At 39.0% G+C, this 21,089-nt stretch overlaps 1 protein-coding gene across 2 annotated transcripts in view; it reads left to right on the forward strand.

The window, feature by feature from the left end:
* The first annotated feature begins 398 nt into the window (after window positions 1-398).
* LOC149815980 (protein DETOXIFICATION 42-like) overlaps window positions 399-21,089 on the forward strand; it is a 39,116-nt gene continuing 18,425 nt past the window's right edge. Inside the window, exons 1-5 of one of the 2 annotated variants that reach the window (XM_089988869.1) lie at window positions 399-1,146; window positions 1,459-1,580; window positions 9,648-9,857; window positions 9,980-10,161; window positions 13,020-13,155. In XM_089988869.1, coding sequence (XP_089844995.1) covers window positions 1,043-1,146; window positions 1,459-1,580; window positions 9,648-9,857; window positions 9,980-10,161; window positions 13,020-13,155 — 754 coding nt within the window. In that variant the 5' untranslated portion in view covers window positions 399-1,042. The remainder of the gene's footprint in view (window positions 1,147-1,458; window positions 1,581-9,647; window positions 9,858-9,979; window positions 10,162-13,019; window positions 13,156-21,089) is intronic. The other variant, XM_089988870.1, reaches the window with a different exon arrangement.

Genomic DNA, 21,089 nt, shown 5'->3' on the forward strand with positions numbered 1-21,089 from the left:
GTAGATTATGGTATGGTAAGCTTCACTCGTTTTGTGGGTACTCCTCTTTTCGTTTGCTCATGCATTCGGAATGTGTTTTTTTTCTTTTTTAGATTTTTTTCCGTAGTTTAACAGAAATAGATGGCTTGGTCATCGTTTAGCGGGGCCCACTTCTACAATTTGCATTTGTGGCCTTATGGGGGGTGGGGGGATGTTTTGGTTCGGTATTCCTGTTCTTTTCTTGGCTTCAGCGGTGGGTCCTATGGAATAGATTTGGGCGTAGTGGTTTTCTCTTTCTTCTGTAGAAATTTTATGTAGTGGAGGTTTGCACTAAGGAAAAAGGAGAGGTGAGCATTTCTTGCCTTGTTTAGCCCTCGAAGTCCATATGGTTAAAGGCACTCACAGGACTTCATGTTCTCTGAGGAAGGCGATGACTCGAATTTTGCTTTCAATATCTGTTAGTAGTTTCCTGAAGAGGTGGTTTTGAAAGAGTCTTCCTGATTGCTGGTATCTATAGTAGGATTTGAGTCTTGAAATTGTTGCTCAGAGGAGGGTGACCACAGAATGTGGTTATGAGAAAAAGAGAGTTTTGGTGTTGATAGAGATGTGTATTGCGTCATGGTCTTCCTATGTTGGGGAATTCGGGTTTGAGTCTTTGTGGCTATATGAGCAAATAATTAGTGTCTACTGGTGAAGGGCAGGAGGTTTCTGGACTTGTATTGCATTCTTTTTTGCGTAGTACTTCCCAGCGTTGAACCGTACTACTTTGCCTTGTATTGTTTTTCTCGAGTCATACATGAATACAGTCATATTCACAAGGTGATCGCAGAGTTTCTCTAGAACACAAACTAATATTGAAAGAGAAAATAGCATCTTATCAAGGGAACTGTTGGTTTGTCGCTATTAATATATTTCTTCTCTTCAGTGACGTCTGCTTAGTTAACTGGCGATCTATATTTACATGCTAATCTTAACTAGCTATATGAGTGGGCTGGTGCAACTTAGATACGTGTTGTGTGATGTGGTTCTTTAGTTATATTACCGTGCAACTCCTGGGGTGTGAATGAAGCAACAGATAAATATGGTAGTTCTGTCGGATGAAGCTAGTAAGTTCCCACCTGAAAAGAAAAACAAAGGTCCTTTGCATGATCTCTTTGAGGATGCTCGGTAATTGTTCTGTTTCTTCATCTTGTCTTGCTTTGAAAATTTAATTGATTTTTCCCTTTTAGAGATCAGTCTTCTGGAAATTCTAATGAAAAACTCATCAAAGATTGTGGTTGGAAACTCCTTAACCTTTCATCATTGATCTCTTCTTTTCATTTTAACCCATTTTAGATGTTAACCTCAATGGAATTTTCTTTTCTATGAGCAGTTGACCTGAAGCTTTGAGATGACATTGCATTTGTTTTGAATCTTTGACTGATCAATGTTTTTTCTTATTCTGTGTATGCTTTTTTCAATATTTATATTTCTTACCAGGTTTATTTTCAAGATGGATGAGCTAGGCATGGAGATAGCACAGATTGCATTTCCTGCAGCATTGGCTTTAACAGCTGACCCAGTTGCTTCTTTGGTGGACACAGCATTTATTGGCCAAATAGGTTTTGTTCCTTGTCTATGTTATTTGTGATTTTGCTGGCTTTAATCTTTTAAAGCTAAGTTTGCTTGATTCATAACAAATGCTAGAATGCATTCTATAGTTTGTAGGAACATGGCTATGTTTGCTTGCAACTTGCTAGTACAAAGGGAAAGTGTCATCGGAATCTTATTCCTAACTACCTTTTTAGCAATATAGTACAAAAAATCCATGCTCTTTTATATATATATATATATATATATATATATATATATATATAGAGAGAGAGAGAGAGAGAGAGAGAGATGAAAACATGATAAATGGGTTTTCCAATGTTTTTTTGCAATTCTGACCCTTACATGTGTTCGGAATGGTTGATTTACTATGAATCGACACCAAGATCATGTTTTTCGATGAAAAAAAAAATGATATTTGGAGCCTCGAAAATTTAAGAAGATTTTGGGTTGTTGATTTTTCAAACTTTGTGAAAACCTACCCATGCTCAGAATTAAATTCTCTAAGAGTTGTTCCCTATAAAGTCAAGCATGTGGATCACATCTCTATGGTCAAAATTTAAAAATAAAATAAAAAAATCCCGAAAAACCTGTTTAGCATGATTTCATCACACTCTCTGTAATGCTCCAAAATTTCAAACTTGCGAACCTTTCAGAAAACAAGCAAGAGACTAGAAAAAATCTCTTTCCTTCAGAGTTTGTTTATGAAATTAGCGAAAGACTATTCTTTTGTTAAATTTAGAAAGGCAAGCCGACAACTTTGGGCATGTTAGCTAAAAGAACCAAAACTCACAAAATTCGAATATCCAAAGAAAAATTCGTGACAAAACTAAAAAACGTCCATGATGCGAGCTAAGAGCAGGAAGAAGAAGTCTTGAAGTCATCTTGCAATCGCGTCATCGCCCGTGGTGTACCTAAACATCACATGTACCTATAGAATGAGTTAGTTTCGCGAAAAACTAGCAGGTGCACAAGAGAGACTATAGGAACTGAATTAAGAGCATTTAATTCAGCATGCTAAGCAGTTTAAAGCAGATCAGTTAAACAGGTAAGCAATGCAAAACAAGTAAGCAGTTGAAGCAGGTAAGCAGTTCAAAGCAAGTAAGTAGTGCAACTGTCAAACGCAGCATGACGATTCATTTGATTGTAAGTTGTGAACTACCACGCAACAAGCTTGTTTTCGTTCCTTGAACGGGGTCTCTACATTTAATCATTATCAGGACATCGTTTGTCGCTCTTACTATTTCTAACAAACTCTTTGTTCTGAATAACCTTAATTTATTTTCATCTCTCTAGGCCTTACGCGGCCAACTGTCACCTGCTATGACTCACTTAAGGCGTCATACTTTCTCAGAAAAGCTCACCCTTCCATAGAAGGTCCAAAACATGATCTAAAATCAATAAGATCTGATTCTCACATCTGAGTTCAGCATGTAATCATGCTAAAACAGAAAGCCGAAACTATAGATTTGTAACTGGCTATCCCAATCAATCTCAGAAGATCATCACAGCTCATCATAACTTTTTATGGTAATCAAAATCACAAGTTTCACGTCGGATCGCTAGGTCCGAAAAAATGTACAACCTCACAAGGAATCACCGCCCTAGATGGTATACCTGGTCTTGGACCATACACTTCCTCACAGGAGTTCACCGTCTTTGCGGCTACCCGCTCGTGGATAGTGTACCTCCTCACAGAGAATCTATCACTCTAGCCGGTTACCAAAACTTGGAAATGTACAACCTCACAAGGAATTACCGCCCTAGATGGTATATCTGGTCTTGGACCATACACTTTCTCACAGGAGTTCACCGTCTTTGCGGCTACCCGCTCGTGGACAGTATATATCCTCACAGAGATTCTACCGCTCTAGTCGGGTCACCTGGTCTTGATTATACATACCCTCACAGATAATCCTTTGGGAACCCGATCCTCAACAAATGTCATATCCAATAAAAGTTATTGCGATACACGCATCAATACAAATGACTGCTCTTAGGGTCGATAGTCACTATTATAATTAACAAGATCAACGCCGGATCACCTGGTCTGGGAAATGTACAACCTCACAAGAAATTACCGCCTTAGATGGTATACCTGGTCTTGGACCATACACTTCCTTACGGGAGTTCACCGTCTTTACGGCTACCTGCTCGTGGACAGTGGACATCCTCACAGAAAATCTACCACTCTAGCCGATTACCAGATCTTGATCATACATACCCTCGCAGATAATCCTTTGGAGATCAGGTTCTCAACAGATACCATGCCCAGTGATACATGCATCAATACAATCGACTGCTCCGAACAATTGACCGCTCTTGGGGTCAGTAACCACCAATATGGGCACAAGCATGTATACCAGCAGTATGCATCGTATCACTTCACATAGTAAAACAAAACACAAGATCACACGTTCTTCCAACAAGGTTCCATGAACTATGAACATTTATCGCATGCTTTCAACATTTCTTATCATGTGACATTTCAATCACATCATACAGAAGCATATAATACTACGCATCGTATCATTGCCACCAAGAACATTGCATTCCTCAAATAGGACCTCAAAGCATGCATAAACAAAGCTTGAGTTCTATACACATGAGAACACGCAAATTACATAATATGAATCGACTAAACATCAACATATGTAATTCCTATGTAGTTCAATAAATTTACATAGGATTCAAGTTATATACGCATGTAAGACAATTCAGATCATTGTATCATCATATGCATTCACAATCCTTATCTCAAAGCACATCGCATTCGACCTTTCTAGCGTGTAACTCATGCACATATCTTCAAGACATTTCAATCAAATTCAAGATACTTATCAATCATGTTATACATGTATGCTATATTCACTTAGGCAATCATAACGCAATTCTCTGCAATAAAACTATGTAGGCGTGATGTATTATTCACCTAAATAGTATAAACTAATCATTTGTCGGTGTGACATGTCATCCACCTATATGCTAACATAAGCATCATAATCATAAGAATCTCGGGGACACACAAAGTCATACGTTATTTCATCGATAAGCTTTTACTTGACAAAAAATATGTATCCAAAACACACAAAAGTCTTATGACCCATCAACCAGTGTGAACAGACTTATGTTTCGATATTACTGGCCTGCGGGTACACGCAAGCAAAACGTAGAAACAACTGAGACTAGTTTGGGCGTCTGTTGTTCTTTGTATTTTCAATAACCCGAATAGCTAGTTGAGTCTGCTCCTAAGGGGATGGCTTTCAACCGAGAGAGGATTCCCCAAAGGTAGGTAAGCAGTGCCACAGATGCATCCAACTTCTGCAGAAGTGTTGAGCTAACTTTTGTAGCCCCTTTCCCCTAACTCCAATGACTGGGGAGGCTAGATCTTTGCCCGTAGGGTGGTTGTTAACAACCTGTCCATTAGAGTTTTGTACTGCTCCGTCCTCTCCCTTGACAGACAACAAGAAGCCAATGTGTGCGTTAGGGGTTGCTTAACTAACGACCCATTCTATGCTGTGGTCTTTCAACCACTTGAGCATCTTGCCTGTGAAGGCGAATCAGTCACCACATTATGTAATTATAGCATTGTACATTTAGCACTATTTGAGGTCGCACGACCGTCTCATCTGATCATCGCAGTACTAGCGTGTACTGGACGACTACAAGTACTCTAGGATGGAAGAGGTGTGGTTCCTCAATAGGAACCTCAACAAAAGTGTTTCACAAAGATTTAATGTTTCTCAAACTTTACTTTTGACATTCTTTATCTTTTGAAACAACCAACTGCTTGTGCCAACATCTGGCATGTGATTTTCTTGAATCTCATCCGCTATCGGGGTATCTACATGCCTCGCATGACTCGATACTGGCCTCGATAGACGAGATACGAGTTCCTCAACAGAACTCCCGCTAAGAAGTTCGCTCAAGCCCCAATTCGGGGTTACCCGAGATATGCCGAATAGACGAACAGAACCAGCCAAAACACGTTCTTCTAAATACTTCGATTTGGGCAGTCTTTGATGCTTTTGCGCAGCTTCCTAAAATCTGAAGTCTACTTTGCAGGACTGCGTACTCGAAGAGCCAGGATCCTTGCGAGGTATCTCTCTCCTTAGACGAGGATGTATCGCCAAGCTCTCGACTCAACTCTTGTCGCAAGAGAGAGAGAGAGAGAGAGCGGTAAATGCCTGAAGGATGCCTTTATAGCACATGCAAAGAGTAAAAACCTGAGCATCATTTGCAATGACAAGGCAGTAACAAAACATTTACAAAAGCAAGAGTTTGGCGCAAGGCGCAACAGCAACGTAAAGACTATGAGCAGGAGTGCAAACGCAAAGCCTGGGCGCAAAACGCGACGACAAAGTAAAGACTGATAGAAAGTAAAGGACAAAGATCGTGAAACCGCGTCCTTGAGTTAACTGCGTACTCGTATAAATATATATTTATATATATATTTATTTAATTATCCTTTTAGTTAATTGAACTCAATTCAATTGTCCAAGTCCTCCGTGCAATCTTCCCTTACCTTGGAGAGTTGCAAGTTTGCTGCCGTCTGCGAGTGTAAACGATTGACAGCTTGGGCCGCGGAGCGCGAGCGGGATCCATCGTACGAGTTGTAAAAGCGACGATCTTAGCAAGCTAAAACCAAAGGTAGAAAGTCAGGGGCACTGTTGTTGTCCTGACGTAAAGGAAGCAAAGGCAGGGGCAGCGTGCCCCCGGTGAACCTGCTTTACGAGCAAGAAACAGGGGTAGGGGCTACGAGCCCCTGCTGACCTGCTGTCAGCGAACTACGAGGAGGCAGGGGCCTCACTCTTGCCGACAAAAAGCCACAGAGGCAAGGAGCATGACACAGAGGCAGGGAGCTCATGCTCCCTGCTTGCCAGGACAGAAAAGGCAGGGGAGGGAGAAGAGGCTCCCTGTTGGACCTGCCTCAACAGGAAACAGGACAGTGGGCGCAGCCTCCTCTAAAAACGAGAAAGGCAGGGGCTTTGCCCCTGCCGGCAACAAGATCGAGGCAGGAGGACGAAGCCCCCTGCCAAAAAACAAATGAGATGCAGGGGGGCTTCGCCCCCTGCCCGAAATCAGGAAGAAGGCAGGGGAGGCTTCGCCCCCTGCCGGCAAAACACAGGAGAGCAGGGGGAGCCTCGCCCCCTGCCGGGAAACACAAGGCAGAGGGGTGAAGCCCCCTACCAGGAAACAAATGAGATGCAGGGGGGCTTTGCCCCCTGCCCGGAATCAGGAAGCATGCAAGGGAGGCTTCGCCCCTTGCTGGGAAACCAAAGGAGGCAGGGGGAGCCTCGCCCCCTGCCGGAAAACACAAGGCAAAGTGGGGGCAGGGGGAGCAAAGCCCCCTGCCGGAAAACCACAGGAGGCAGGGGCAAAAAACCCTGCCGAAAAAACAGCAAAAGGCAGGGGCTTTGTCCCCTGCCGGGAGAACAAGAAAGAGGCAGGGCCTCCGCCCCTGCCGAAAAATCCACAAGAGGCAGGGGGGCGGAGGCCTCTGCCGAAAAAGCGAGCCGACACAGGGAGCGACTCCCTGCTAGCAAAATGAAAGAAAAACGGGGGAGAAGAAAAGAAAAGGGGGAGAAGAAGTTGCGCGTACCTGGAAGGGGGTCGCCTGAGGAAGGGTCGCTGACGTGCGAGCGTCAACGACGAGGTCGCAGAAGGGAGGCTCGAGCAAGCTGCCGGCGCTAGGGTCTTTCGATGAGCCGAGAGATCGCAGCTGGGAGAGGGAAGGAACAACGGGAAGGGGAGACTGTCGCAGGCGAGGGTGGGCTCCGGCGGTGCTGTCGTCGGTGGCTGTGCTTGCCGACGACGGTGAGTCGAGGAAAGCCACGAGGAGAGAGAACGAGAGGGGAAAGAGGGGGGTTTCTTTGAAACCCCTGCCTCGTTGTCTTTAGAAGGCACGAGGGAGGCGGTGCCTCCGAATGGGTCCGGGTCTGGTCTGGATCCGACCCGAATTCAAGTTTGTTTGTTTGTTTTTACTCGGGTTTTACACTCTCTCTAAGTCTCCAGTGTGGATGTGCATATGGTATCTATGAGTTGAAATGAGAAGTATCTTATTGCGCATGCTCTTTTAAACCTTATAGGTTTGATCTACATGGCCTATTTGGTGAGGATCGATTTCGGTGTGTGTGTAGGTTTTTTTGTTGATTAAAAAATCAATGGCCATAAATGCATCCAATTTTCACGACTTAAAAAAAGTATTTTTTCCGAAAAATATGATCCGAAATTAACTATGATGAACACATCTGCAGGGTCAGATTCAGTCAAAACCATGGTTGTCAGTTGAGGAAGCGGGAGCGGGAAGCGATACGGGAAGCGGGAGCGGGAAGCGAGGCACTTTCAAAATTTTAGGAAGCGGGGAAGCGTGGGACCACTTAGGACCGATTCGGGAAGTGTCTCAGAAGCGACCTAGGAAGTGTCTCGGAAGCAACCTAGGAAGCGTCTCGGAAGCGAGGGGGAAGCGAAAAAAATAAAAATAAAAAATAAAAAATACAAAAAAATTGAAAAAAAAAAACAGGGGAAGCGTGATGGGAAGCGCGCTTCCCATTAAAGGGAAGCGCGTCCCCCATTAAAGGGAAGCACGCTTCCCAAAAAAGGGGGACGCTTCCCCCCATGCTTTGGAAGCGCGACGTTCCGCGCTTCCGAAGCGCGCTTCCCCTTTTAGCTAGGCGCTTCAGGTAACCCTGGTCAAAACAGCTTGCACCTATGAATTTCAACTCATTGATACCATATGCACATCTGCACCAAAGACTTATATATATATATATATATATATATATATATATATATATATATATATATATTGGGTAATACATCTATGCTAAATGAAACATGCAGCATGCTAAATGTGTTTTTTGTTTTTAAATTTTGACCGTACAGATGTGATCTATGTACTTGATTTTATAGGGATCAACTCTTGAAGTATTCGATTCTGACACGGGTGGGTTTTTATAAGTTTCGAAAAATCAATGGTATAAAATCTTTGTAAATTATTGAGGCTTCAAATATCATTTTTTTCATTGAAAACAATGATCCAGGTGTGGATTCCTAGTAAATCAACCATGCCAACACATTTATGGTGTCGGAACAGCAAAAAAAACACTGAAAAAGCCAAAAAACCCATTTAACACAGATGTATTACCCTATCTATATATATCTGCGTGTGTGTATTCTATAGAAACAGGTTATGATGTCATTTTTATAAAATTTGAAGTAATCAATGTTCTTATAATTTTTTTTTTTCTGATAAATTTAAAATACCATGTTAATGGTGCTTTCCCTTCTTTTTTATCTGTTTGAAGTCATCATCTTTTATGATAAATTGTAATTATTGGTGATATTTGTTGCTGTGAGTGTATGTTAATCACATATCTTTTTTGGATAGAGAGGCATGATTATATGAACAAATTGGGAATGCTATTTTTATGTTTGGCTTCTTATGCAGAAAGAATGAAATAACCTTAGAAATTTAGTACGACTGTTGTACTATGTTGCCGTCAAGCAGTTTGAGGGAAGGTAAGGGATGTTTCAGGCATTACATTAGCGGATGGTACATGTTCATATGAATGGATGCATGTCCAGTTGGCTAAGAGGGCAGAATCACCTACTAACACCATCTAAGTTTTTTCCCCTTCTTTCAAATATATGGCGTTTGATAGTATTTAAATTGAGACAGTTAATAAACGACACCTTTATAGTACATTGATCTAATGTACTTACAAAGTACTATAGTGTCCATGCCAAATGCGCCTCCTTTTAGTTTGGATAACATGAAATTTACTTTTTACTAGGCAGTCACTAGGGTGGGCTGAAAGATCAAATGATCTGCCTTGGGTGGATCTTGATAGAAGCTATAACTAGCCTGTCGTCATGTTTGTGCATTTGTGCTAAGTTGCTTGTCCATGTGAAAATGTTGATTCTTAGGATTTGCTGTAATTTTTTATGTTTAGTCAATCTCTTCTTTTTCTTCTGTTTTTTAAAAGTTTCCTGCATAGTATAAGCTGCCACATTCTAGTTATTACATTTTTTAGCCTATGATCCTCATTCTCCTGTGATATTGCACAAAACACCAGGGCCGGTAGAACTAGCTGCTGTGGGAGTTTCTATTGCAGTGTTTAATCAAGCCTCACGGATTGCAATCTTCCCACTCGTAAGTGTCACCACGTCTGTTGTTGCAGAAGAAGATGCCACATGTCAAGCATCAACTGATGAATTAAGTAACTCAGAATTGGGAAAGGGAATAAAAAAACAAGAAGAGATGAAAGAGCTATTGCCAAAAGTTGGTATGTCACAAACCTTTACCTAATTTACTAAAACAAGGATCACAGAGCATGGAAATATGTGTAATCATACTTTGGTGTTCGTAGCTGTTTTCTATTTTCTGTGTGCTCTTCATTGCTTTCAGATTTTGGAGAGGCGTTCAAGACTTCATGCATCACCAGTACGGACAAAAGAACAGGAGATGAGAGAAGATGCTTGCCATCAGTATCTTCTGCTTTAATCATAGGTGGAATTCTGGGCATCATTCAAGCTACTCTTCTTATTGTTGGTGCAAAACCTCTCTTGAATTTCATGGGGGTGCATTCTGTAAGTAGATGTTTTTACATGTGTTGCACCATCCAAACTCTTTTATTGCCCTCTTTTTACAATTAACAATTTCATTTTGTACTCTTTTTGTTTCTCTTCAAGGCCTTCCACTCAAAACAATATCATTTGGGATCTCATGAGAAATTTTGACCTTTTCTTATGATCTGCTGTTGTTTCGGGTGCCTGGATTTATATTGTGAGCTGTTTGGATCAATTGCTCATGTAGCATTAAGTTGTGAAATGGACTGAACTCTAAGACTAAGATCATTTATTCTTGAAAAAACTGTCTTTACAAGGTGCTACTGGCTGCAAGAAGGCACCAACACTTTCTTGCTGGACTATGTTTGAATTGTACTTTTAGGAGGCATTTGATTGCATGAACAGTAGCATCTGTGGGTCGCTGTTGTCCAGGCCGCATGTGCCCTACGCAAACATCAGACATGTGGGATGCTTTGAACACAGCATCCTGTGTGTCCAGCGAGACAGCTTTTAATTTTTCTCTGTGTTCTACCCTTCCCACGGGAGCAGTGGTGTCCAGAACACCTGGGACAAAAATGAAAAAAGTAAAAAAGGAGTGGAACACCTGATACAAAAACTCGGCTTGTCTAGGACACCTATGTGGCCACTGGCCAGCCAATAGTGTCCAGACAGGGCTGTTTTAGATAGTTCTGTCTGCACAATCAAATGCCCCCTCAGTGAATAATAGCAAAGTTTTAACAGCCCATCCATATTGGTCGGGCTCTAGATAAGTGATGTAAAACAAATAAAGACTTTGAATATAGTTACCATGTTAAAAGGCCTAAAAACGAAAGGCTATAGCTACCATAGTTAAAAAGGTGGAAAAAAGCACCATTTGAAGGAAGGAAAGGTCTGAAAGAATATAGATAGAAAGTAAAATAGGTATCATTTTAAGGCTATTGTGAGAGAGTTTTGGAAAAATTACAATGTGCCATGTATTTTTTTGGACAATTATATAGAAATGGTCATAAAAAAAATTTCTTACATTCTCAAGCCACATAACAAGAATGTGAATTAAGAAAAAGTCCTAAAGCGTCTAATTTTTGGCACCTATTACCCTTACTTTTTCCTTTCTAATATTTAGGAAAACATCTTAATTTATAAGTCTGCATAAGCAGATTGAAGTCTGCTATGTTTGATCTGACCATTTGTTTCTACACTATCATTGTGACCTTAAAAATCTCATAGATGGTTTTATTCAAGATTTGTAGCCCCGTGGATATTGTGTTTATTTACTTCTCAATTACTGTTTTCTTTTTCAAGTGTCAAGTATTCACATGACCTATTGTTCAAACTATCCTTGTTTTTGGAAAGTACAATTTACTGTTTAGTGAGTGCACTATTACATTTACAATTAGTAAGACAAGTGGATCGCAAAAACTAATATTCGTTTGCCAAGCTTGTGAACATTAAAGATGCACATTAAGCTGATTAGATTCTTTAGACCATGGTAATGGAGTCATAGCTCATGTAATGAAGTGTGAGGAATTACAAAAAACAATGTGCACAAGCACATATACAAGTCCAACTAAGGGACAATACAAGAGCACTAAGGCACTACACAAGTACAAAGTGCATATTAATGACTATAAAGAGTCAAATAGGAACACACAAGAACATAAAAACTGTAGCTCTTATTGATAACAATGCTTTGAGAAAAGCATAAAACAAATGGAGACCAAAGGTCCCTATTTATAGATTACAAATGAGAGGAGGGGCTCCCAATAGAGTCGTTTGTTGGGACTTGGGAGTCCTCCAACGGTCATATTTATGACCGTTGGAGCCCCAACAACTCTATGGTCATTTTGACCATAGAGCCCCTACTCTAAATGGGAAAATACAAAAAATAAAATTACAAAAGATAAAGTGCAAAAAATTGTCCCTAGAGGACAACACCTATTACAAAAGAAAAAGACCAAAATGCCCCTGATGGGCATGACTTATAACAAAAAAGTATATATGTTAATATATATATATATATATATATATATATATATATATATATATATATATATATTAACAAGCTCATTGGTTATGGGTCACAGGTCACTTGGTGCACAATGAATCCAATTTGATAGGCTAGTTTCATTTTTCTTGTGTGTGTGCACTGTGTACTATAGTAGAAAGTTAGAAACAACCAGTTTCTCAACATTTTCATGCCTTTTTTTTGTAGATTAATCCCTACGGATGTGATCTACATGCTTTATTCATTAAAAACATGTTCTGGATCGTTTCTATTGTGTAAACATCATTTGAAAGCTTCAAAAATCAACTGTCCACTGAACTAAAATTTAATGACTGAAAAAAATCAAATTTTTATGTCCAAAAATACTCGATCCAATTTGTGATTCCTATTAAACAAACCATACTGAACACATTTGTGGGGTTAGATTGATAAAGAAAAGCTCACAACCATGACTTTATACTATGGAGTCCAATACAATAGAGTACTGCAAAAATTGTCCCTACACACACAATAGTTGAGGATTTATCTTATAAAAAAATTCTTATGGAGCTACCAAAGTACGAAAGTTTAACTGGTTGAGGTATCTCATCGGTAACATGTTTTAACACTTTGATTTATTTATTTTTGGTATATGTATTATTGTTTAGTAACGGATGGATAATAAATATCTTCCTTCTTTATAGGATATTGGTTATTGATCAACATGATCTACCAAGATGTACAATGAATGGCAATGTGGATTTCTGCTTTTATGTTTTTTGTGCCAGCATTGTCATAAACTTCTTTTTTATTGGTAATTTGTATATGCTGATAATTATCCTATTTGATGCAATTGGCATGGATATTGATTTTTTCCTGTTTTTTCTGATGATAGGGATCACCTATGTTAAGTCCAGCGTGTAGATACCTGACTTTAAGATCACTCGGTGCTCCTGCAGTTCTATTGTCTTTAGCAAGCCAAGGAGTATTTCGTGGATTCAGAGATACTAAGACCCCTCTATATGCCACTGGTAATTTGAGAATCTATGACAAGCTTCATATTTTGGTCATATTATTACTTGACTAACCACCTTCCTTTTGCTGGGCACAAAAGCTTAAATTTCTTTGCTGGAAAATGCAGAAATATATCTGGAATATTTAGAGCTCACCAGCAAGGTTCATAATTGTAACTAAACAATGTCTACAAATTGAAATAGAAATCTAAGAGGCCACAGTAAGAAGGATCCTTATGACCACAAAGCTTATAGTAGATTGTGTTTTGCTTAACTCTTAAACTAAGATGCCCAACCATTTTCTAATGAATGGGTTTTGATTTAGAGAAATTCAATGAGGAACTAAACCTACTTAGTAATTACTTCATAAATTTGCCAAGTACCTTGTTATCCAATCTGAACATCCCTCAAACCCGATGCTTATTCAATGATGAACTGGTAGGAAATTAAATCAACTGCAACCAAGTCCAATTAAAAAAATCACAAACTCCAGGATCCTGCCTTTCCCTTTCATCAGATCCTCTACCTTTTCCTGCCCCAGACTTACAACTGAAAAACAAAATTTCCCACCAATGTACAGCATGAGACATGTTCATGAACAAAGAGCTAGTAAGGGCCAAATGTGCATTAGAAAGAATTGTATACCAAAAAAATACATGCATAAACTCAAGGAAGATTGCTATTTAAGAAAGAAAAATATGGAAGAGCTGTTTAAATGCTTTCAAGCTGTAAAAAGTGCAATAGGAGGCCATTCATTTCAAGAAATAAGCATCAAGATGATATACACTCACCAAGAGAAGTGTAAAGTAGGTACAAAAGTTAGAATTATACCTAGATATTAGTTGTATACCAGGAGTATTATGTGGCTATGTGTAAAGGATGAGCCAATCATGGACAAATAACATGGGAGAAGGTAACAAGATGCTGCTAACGTCTTTACCTCATGTACGAAAAGGGAGGTTAAGAAAATAGAGATTTGATGCTAGGAAATTTCATGCAGTATCTCTATCTTTGAAACAATAAACAAATCCATTCAGGCTATTAGTCAAGAAATACCTAAAGTCCAAGAGTGAGAAGGTTATTTCAATAAAAGGAAAGTAAGCAAATTTCATTACATTTTGATCCCGTCACCAAATCCTTTTTGTCCCTTGAGTTACAAAAGTGTTTGAAAAGCCCTCTTTTATTCAGTGAACCAGAACTCTCTCTTCCATTCTCCATTCCCCCTTGTTTGTTTCTAATTATGGCACATTCAAGGATGTTTTCACATAATTTTTGTTGTAATTTAAAATATTTGAGGGCACAAGTGAAGCTTGAGAATTTTTGGATGAAGATATTGAACGACTATTTTCTTAGGCTTAAAGAAGATTTTCCAAAAGGTATAAGATAAACAAATGTCGAAGAGGTCTTTTGGATGTTTTTGAAGCTATCAATTTTCAGGAAAGCGGAGTAACTTTGAGAAAGGATGTGACAATCTTTAGGACTAAGAGTTCAGGTAAGTACTGAAGTTTTAGAAAAAAGATAGGGCATTATGAAAAATTTTGCAACTTACAACGGTATTTGAGAATAATTGATAAGTTATAGGGCATATTAAAATTTTGAGGATGATTATTATTTGGAAAAGTGTTCAATGGTAATAATAAAAAATTGTGTTAAGCCAAGGTTGAAGAGATTATAGAGCATGTTAAAATTTCGAGGGATGATTATAACAATTTTGGGTTGTAATAATAAAAAACTATTGTTGTGCCAAGGTTGAGCACTAGAACCCCTTGTCATCATTCCTTTTTTTTCTTTCTTATTGCTTTTGCCCATCCCTCAGTTGCATTTATACTTGGTGCACCATAACATATCACGTTTCAAGTGTACCAGTACCAGGTACTGGCACTAAACTTGTTCCCAAAACCACAAATAGGAGTATCATATATGTGGAGAACTCATCCCAAATACCTGGGAAACACACCATCTCTAACAGAAATCTGTTTCTATTACGTTATTTTTGTTAATGTGTATCAATATTACACTGACACCATTTTTATTGAGACTTGCAAATATTATGACTTATAAAAATTATAAAGCAGTAATAATTGATTAAATGTACATACTAAATATTTTAATTATTAGGTATCTTTTTTAAAACATATGCTAGAATAATTATTTTTACAGCATCTTCTCAAATTCAAAAACTGTACCAATGTTTACTAGAAGCTCACATCAAAATTTTGAAATCATATCATTATCATCTAGAAACATGCTTGAATCTCTTAGACCCTCATGTACCAGTCCAACTGCCTTATACCCATAGGCTCCATACTCAATTTTGCCAATTATTACTCATCTTTTCACAAAAAGAAATGAAATCTTGAATGGCGTCGAGTGTGACAACCTTCTACTAAGCCCCTGTACCTGTGTCATTGAAAAGACGTTGTCATTCATGTCGTCATTCATGGCTGGGTCTGGATCCTGAGATCCAGACCCAATTCATTTTATCTATTTAAACGCATGCTCATTAATGGCATGTTGTAATTTTAATATTGTATGTAATGAGTATTTTCGTACCCTAATTTTTGTACATGTGTATACTTAATGAAATGCAAGAACCGCAGGCCCTATTGGGTTTTCCTCTGCAGTCATCGGAGCCTCTCTCTCCTCCCTCATCGTTTTCTGACATGGTATCAGAGCCGTGATCCTCTCCAAGGTCTTCTTCCAAGGTATTCCTCTTTTCTTACTTTTTCTTTTCTTGAATCTCTAAGCCAACATTTTTTTTAAATATCCCTTTCCTTTTCTGCATATTTTTCCCATCTCTAAAATCTGCATCTAATCTCTTTCTCTTTTAAAATCTGAATCTGCATCTATTTCTGAATCTGCATATTCTTCACCCCCCTTGTTCTTTTCACATCTAATCTCATACTATTTGTCGTGATTTCATTTTCTTTTCACATCACGTCCATATTGTTCCTCATTTTCTTCAGAAAAATATGGTATGTTTTAGATCTGAGTAAAATATCAGATTTCTTTTCTTTTTCAGGTTTCCTTTCTTTTTATTCCTCTTTGCATTTTTCGAAAAGAAAAACATGTTACATTCAAATAACGTGTTTCTGTTTTCCTTTTCATTGACTGATCTTTATTCAGATCAGTTTACTGCATAAACTCAGTTTCTGTCTTGGGTTGGTCTGCCAAAAAAAAAAAAGGCAGCCGAGTTCTCTGAAGCTGCATCTTGGTTCTGACTTTTATTTGTTGCTCTTTCAAAGTCTTGCTTTCGCCTTCAATCGCCTATGGATTCTTTTTCTACTTCGCAATCTGGCCTTTCTTCTAACTTTCTTAGCCAACTTGTATCTGAAAAACTGAACTCCAATTTTCTCACCTGGAAAAGACAAATCATCCCATTCATAAGAAGTCAGGACCTTTCTGGATATCTAGATGACTCTGTTTTTGTTCCTCTAAAGTTCATTTCACAAGATGACAAGACTGGGGAGGGTGACACTTCTATCACTTTTGTCAGAAATCCAGAATATATATCCTGGATGAAGCGAGATCAGGCTTTGGTTGCCTACATCACTTCTACCCTGTCACAGGAGGTGCTTGCGGCAATCCCAGATGACTGCACAACTATGCAGTTATGGCATCGTCTTGTTCAAACGTATTCTCAAGTTTCTCAGGCCAGAATTCTATTTTTAAATAAAGAGTTTCAAATGCTGAAAAAGGACTCCATGACTGTCATAGAGTATTTAAACAAAATGAAAACTATCACAGATCAGTTGGCTATTGTGTGTTGCGCGGTTAGTGATAAAGATATGGTGCAACAAACTTTGAGCGGGCTTGGACCCGATTATCATATGATGGTTACTTCCTTGCTGTGTTTACCAGACTTACCTACATTTGAAGATATTCGTGCTAAGCTCTTACAGTATGAGATGACTTTGAAAGGATTCTCTGAAGGTAATCACAATCCCATTGGAGCACACGATGTTCTTGCCAAAGGAGTTAATTATGGTCGAGGGCGTGGCAGGTATAAATCTCGAGAAAGGGAAGGTCAAGACAAGAAGCTCGTGGAATATTACCTACTCCCAGTATGCCTCCTAATCTACAAAGGCAAAGCACAATACCCACCTGCTTTCTCTACAACAAAAGAGGGCACATAAAGGCAAATTGTTGGTTTAACCCGCAAAATAGAGGAAAGCAATTGGAGACAAGAAAGGGAACAAATACATTGAAGAATAGTGGAGAAGTCAAAGAACTGTTATTATCTGCCTTGGCTGAACTGAACATCAAACAGAATGATCAAGGCACTTGGTATGTTGATTTTGGTGCAGCCACTCATGTCACTGATGATGCTGGTAAGCTCCTAAATCTTGTTCCTTATATTGGTAGAAATAGTATAGTCACTGGAGATGGGTCTCACCACCATATATCGCACATTGGAAATTTTGTAATTCTTATGTCCAACTCTTCTCTTGCTCTTTCAAATGTCATTCATGCTCCTAATATCAAGAAAAATATTGTTTTTGTCTCTAAGCTTGTAGATGACATTAATGCTTCAGTTGAGTTTATTCCTTTTTCTGTTTGTATTAAGGACCTTCACACAAGGGAAACGTTTGCTGAAGGAAAACGTCAAGGGAATATCTATGTGTTCCAAGAGAATCCTTCCTCTCGTGTTCAGCCCGTTGACTCCATCTTGAAGCTCACATCATCATCTTCAGTTCCTTCTGATAGTGTTTTTAATTTTTCTTAATGTATTGAGCCAAATCTTTGGCATGGTCGTCTAGGTCATTGTAGTAGTCGCTTTATTGATAAGCTTGTTTCAAGTAGTCTTATTCCCAAGTCAAGTCTGAGTTTAAGCATCGATAATAAAAAATGTTCTAGTTGCCTTCAGTGTAAGAGTCATGTTTTTCCATTTCATTCTATTAATAAAAGAGCTTTAAGACCATTTGAAATTATATGTTCTGATGTTTGGGGTCCAGCTCCAGTTCCTTCAATGTCTGACACTAGATATTATCTCATTTTTGTTGACAACTATTCTCGATATACATGGATCTTCTTTATGAAAAGTAAATCTGAAACCTTCAAGTTATTTTGGAATTTTCATTCCTTTGTTCAAAATCAATTTTCTGAGAATATCATTTATTTTCAATGTGATGGGGGGGTGAATTCTCTTCAAATGACTTTATTAGTTTCCTCCAGACAAATGGAATAAGAAGGCAGGTGTCTTGCCCTCATACACCTCAACATAATGGGATTGTTGAACGGAAGCATCGCCATATTGTCGAGAGTGCAATGAGCATGATGCATGATAGTAATCTTTCAGTTACCTTCTGGACAGAGGCTTTTCATACAGCAGTCTATGTCATAAATCGATTGCCCATGAACATCCAGGAAAACAAATCACCCTATTTCTCTTTGCATGGTGTGCATCCAAACTATTATGATTTGCGTGTATTCGGGTGTGTATGTTATGTTCATGTTGACAGTTCCATGCAACACAAGTTTCAGGATAAGGCCTTAAAGTGCAGATTTGTTGGGTACGCTGATGATTACAAAGGCTACAGATGCTATGATCCTGTGAGCAAGCGTATCAAAATATCCAGAAATGTTGTGTCTGACGAATCAAATTTTGGCCATAGTGCTAACACTCCTCCAGAAATTGAAGTCTATCATCCTTGGTTGAACTCAGATCTCTTTTCTAGTATTGATGATGTTTGTTCTTCTGGATGTAATCAAAGAGATGAGGGAAACGTATCTACTGTTGCGCAAAGAACTCAGGAAAATGTGATTTCTAAACCATTGTCGGCCCCCGAAAGGTATAAAGGCATTGTTTACTCTAGACGTGAGAAGGAGATACCTCTCAGCTCTAGTCAGGAGCAGAATTCCCCTTCTGTTTCCATTCAATCACATGTTCATAGAAGATCTACCCGATCTCGACATCCAATTGATAGGTGGGTTAGTTACGAGAACTTCACGATGGATTTTCAACTCTTCTTAGCCTCTTTGGGCAAGGAAGATCAACCCACAACATTTTATCAAGCAATAAATTCTAAGAGATGGATTGAACTCATGAACGAAGAAATGAAGGCTCTTCATGAATGTGGCACTTGGGATATTGTTTCCAGACTACACAATCGAAATGTGGTTGGGTCAAAGTGGGTGTATAAGATAAAATACAAGCCAGATGGCACTATCGAGAGATACAAAGCTAGGCTGGTTGTCAAAAGCTTCACACAGGAGCAAGGACAAGACTATGATGAGACCTTCAGTCCAATCATGAAAATGGGCACTATCTGCATCATACTATCATTGGTTGTTGAGCATCAGTGGACTCTCAGCCAACTGGATATGAAAAATGCGTTTCTACATGGAACTCTGAAGGAGGAAGTATACATGGAGCAACCCACTGGATATGCAAAAGGGAACTCTAAAGAATATGTGTGCAGGTTAAAGAGAACTATATATGGTCTGAAGTAGGCATCTCGATCTTGGTTTGACAGTTTTTCGCTTGAAGTTGAAAATATGGCTTTAGTCGGTCTCTTCTTGACCATTCTCTCTTCATATTCAAATGCAAAGATATAGTTACCCTGTTATTGATATATGTTGATGACATTATCATTACAGGTAACTTTAACAAACATATTGAACAAGTTAAAGAACTTCTGAACCATAGATTCAAGATGAAGGATCTTGGTAAGCTGCGATACTTTCTTGGAGTAGAAGTTGACAGGACTTCTGAAGGCATGACACTTACTCAACATAAGTATACCGTTGATGTTCTTAGCAAGACAGGTATGATAGATTGGAAGCCTCTAAGCACACCCAGTGTACTTCATCAAAAACTCAATTCCCAAGATGGAGATTTGTATGAGGACCCTACAGGATATCGCAGGATAATGGGAATGCTTCAGTATCTTACCTTCACTCAGCCTGACATTGTCTATTCTGTCGATCAGGTATCTCAGTTCATGCATGAACCGCATATTGAGCATATGGAAGCTGTTAAACGCATTCTTCAATATTTGAAGGGAACTATTGGAGATGGTCTTCTATACAGAAAGAGTATGCATGGCCATCACATGCACGAACTTCTTACTTATACAGATGCAGATTGACCAGGAGATCCAAATGAGCGTAGGTCAGACTCAGGATACTGTGTTTTCATTGGCTTAAATCTTGTCTCCTGGAGCAGTAGGAAACAAAAGGCCATAGCCAGGTCGAGCACAGAAGCTGAATATAGATCAATGGCAGCTGCTACAGCCGAAGTAACATGGATCAGACACCTGCTGACAGAAGTAGGAGAATCGATTTCTAAAAGCGTTCTCTTGTGTGACAATCAAAGTGCTATCAACATGTCATTCAATCCTATCTACCACAGTCGTTCTAAGCATATTGAAATTGACCAACATTTTGTAAGACAGAAGGTCAAAGTAAAGGAAATTAAACTAGAATACGTTCGGACTGCTGATCAAGTCGCTGACTTGTTTACAAAAGGACTTATCAATGATAGATTTTGGATGTTAAAGGGTAAGTTGTTCATGGTTCAAAATCATGTACAACTTGAGGGAGGGTGAAAAGACATCGTCATTCACGACTGGGTCTGGATCCAGACCCAATTCGTTTTATCTATTTAAATTTTAAACACATGCTCATTAATGGCATGTTGTAATTTTAATATTGTATGTAATGGGTATTTTCGTACCCTAATTTTTGTACATGTGTATACTTAATGAAATGCAAGAACCGCAGGCCCTATTGGGTTTTCCTTTGCAGTCATCAGAGCCTCTCTCTCCTTAACATGGGTATTGGTGTTGAGTGATTTTGGGTATGGGTTAATTGACTTTTGGACTTAATCCCTCATTTAATCCATTTTATGATGTGGTCAACTTGTAGTCTGCGGTTGGGATCAGAAGTGTTAAAAGTTTATTGTACATTTGTTACATTAATTATTAGCTTTCTTTGACATATTTCAGATT

The sequence above is a fragment of the Nuphar pumila genome, chromosome 15 (assembly GCF_984573655.1).
Source record: "Nuphar pumila chromosome 15, dmNupPumi1.hap1.1, whole genome shotgun sequence".
In the NCBI taxonomy this organism is placed as follows: Eukaryota; Viridiplantae; Streptophyta; class Magnoliopsida; order Nymphaeales; family Nymphaeaceae; genus Nuphar; species Nuphar pumila.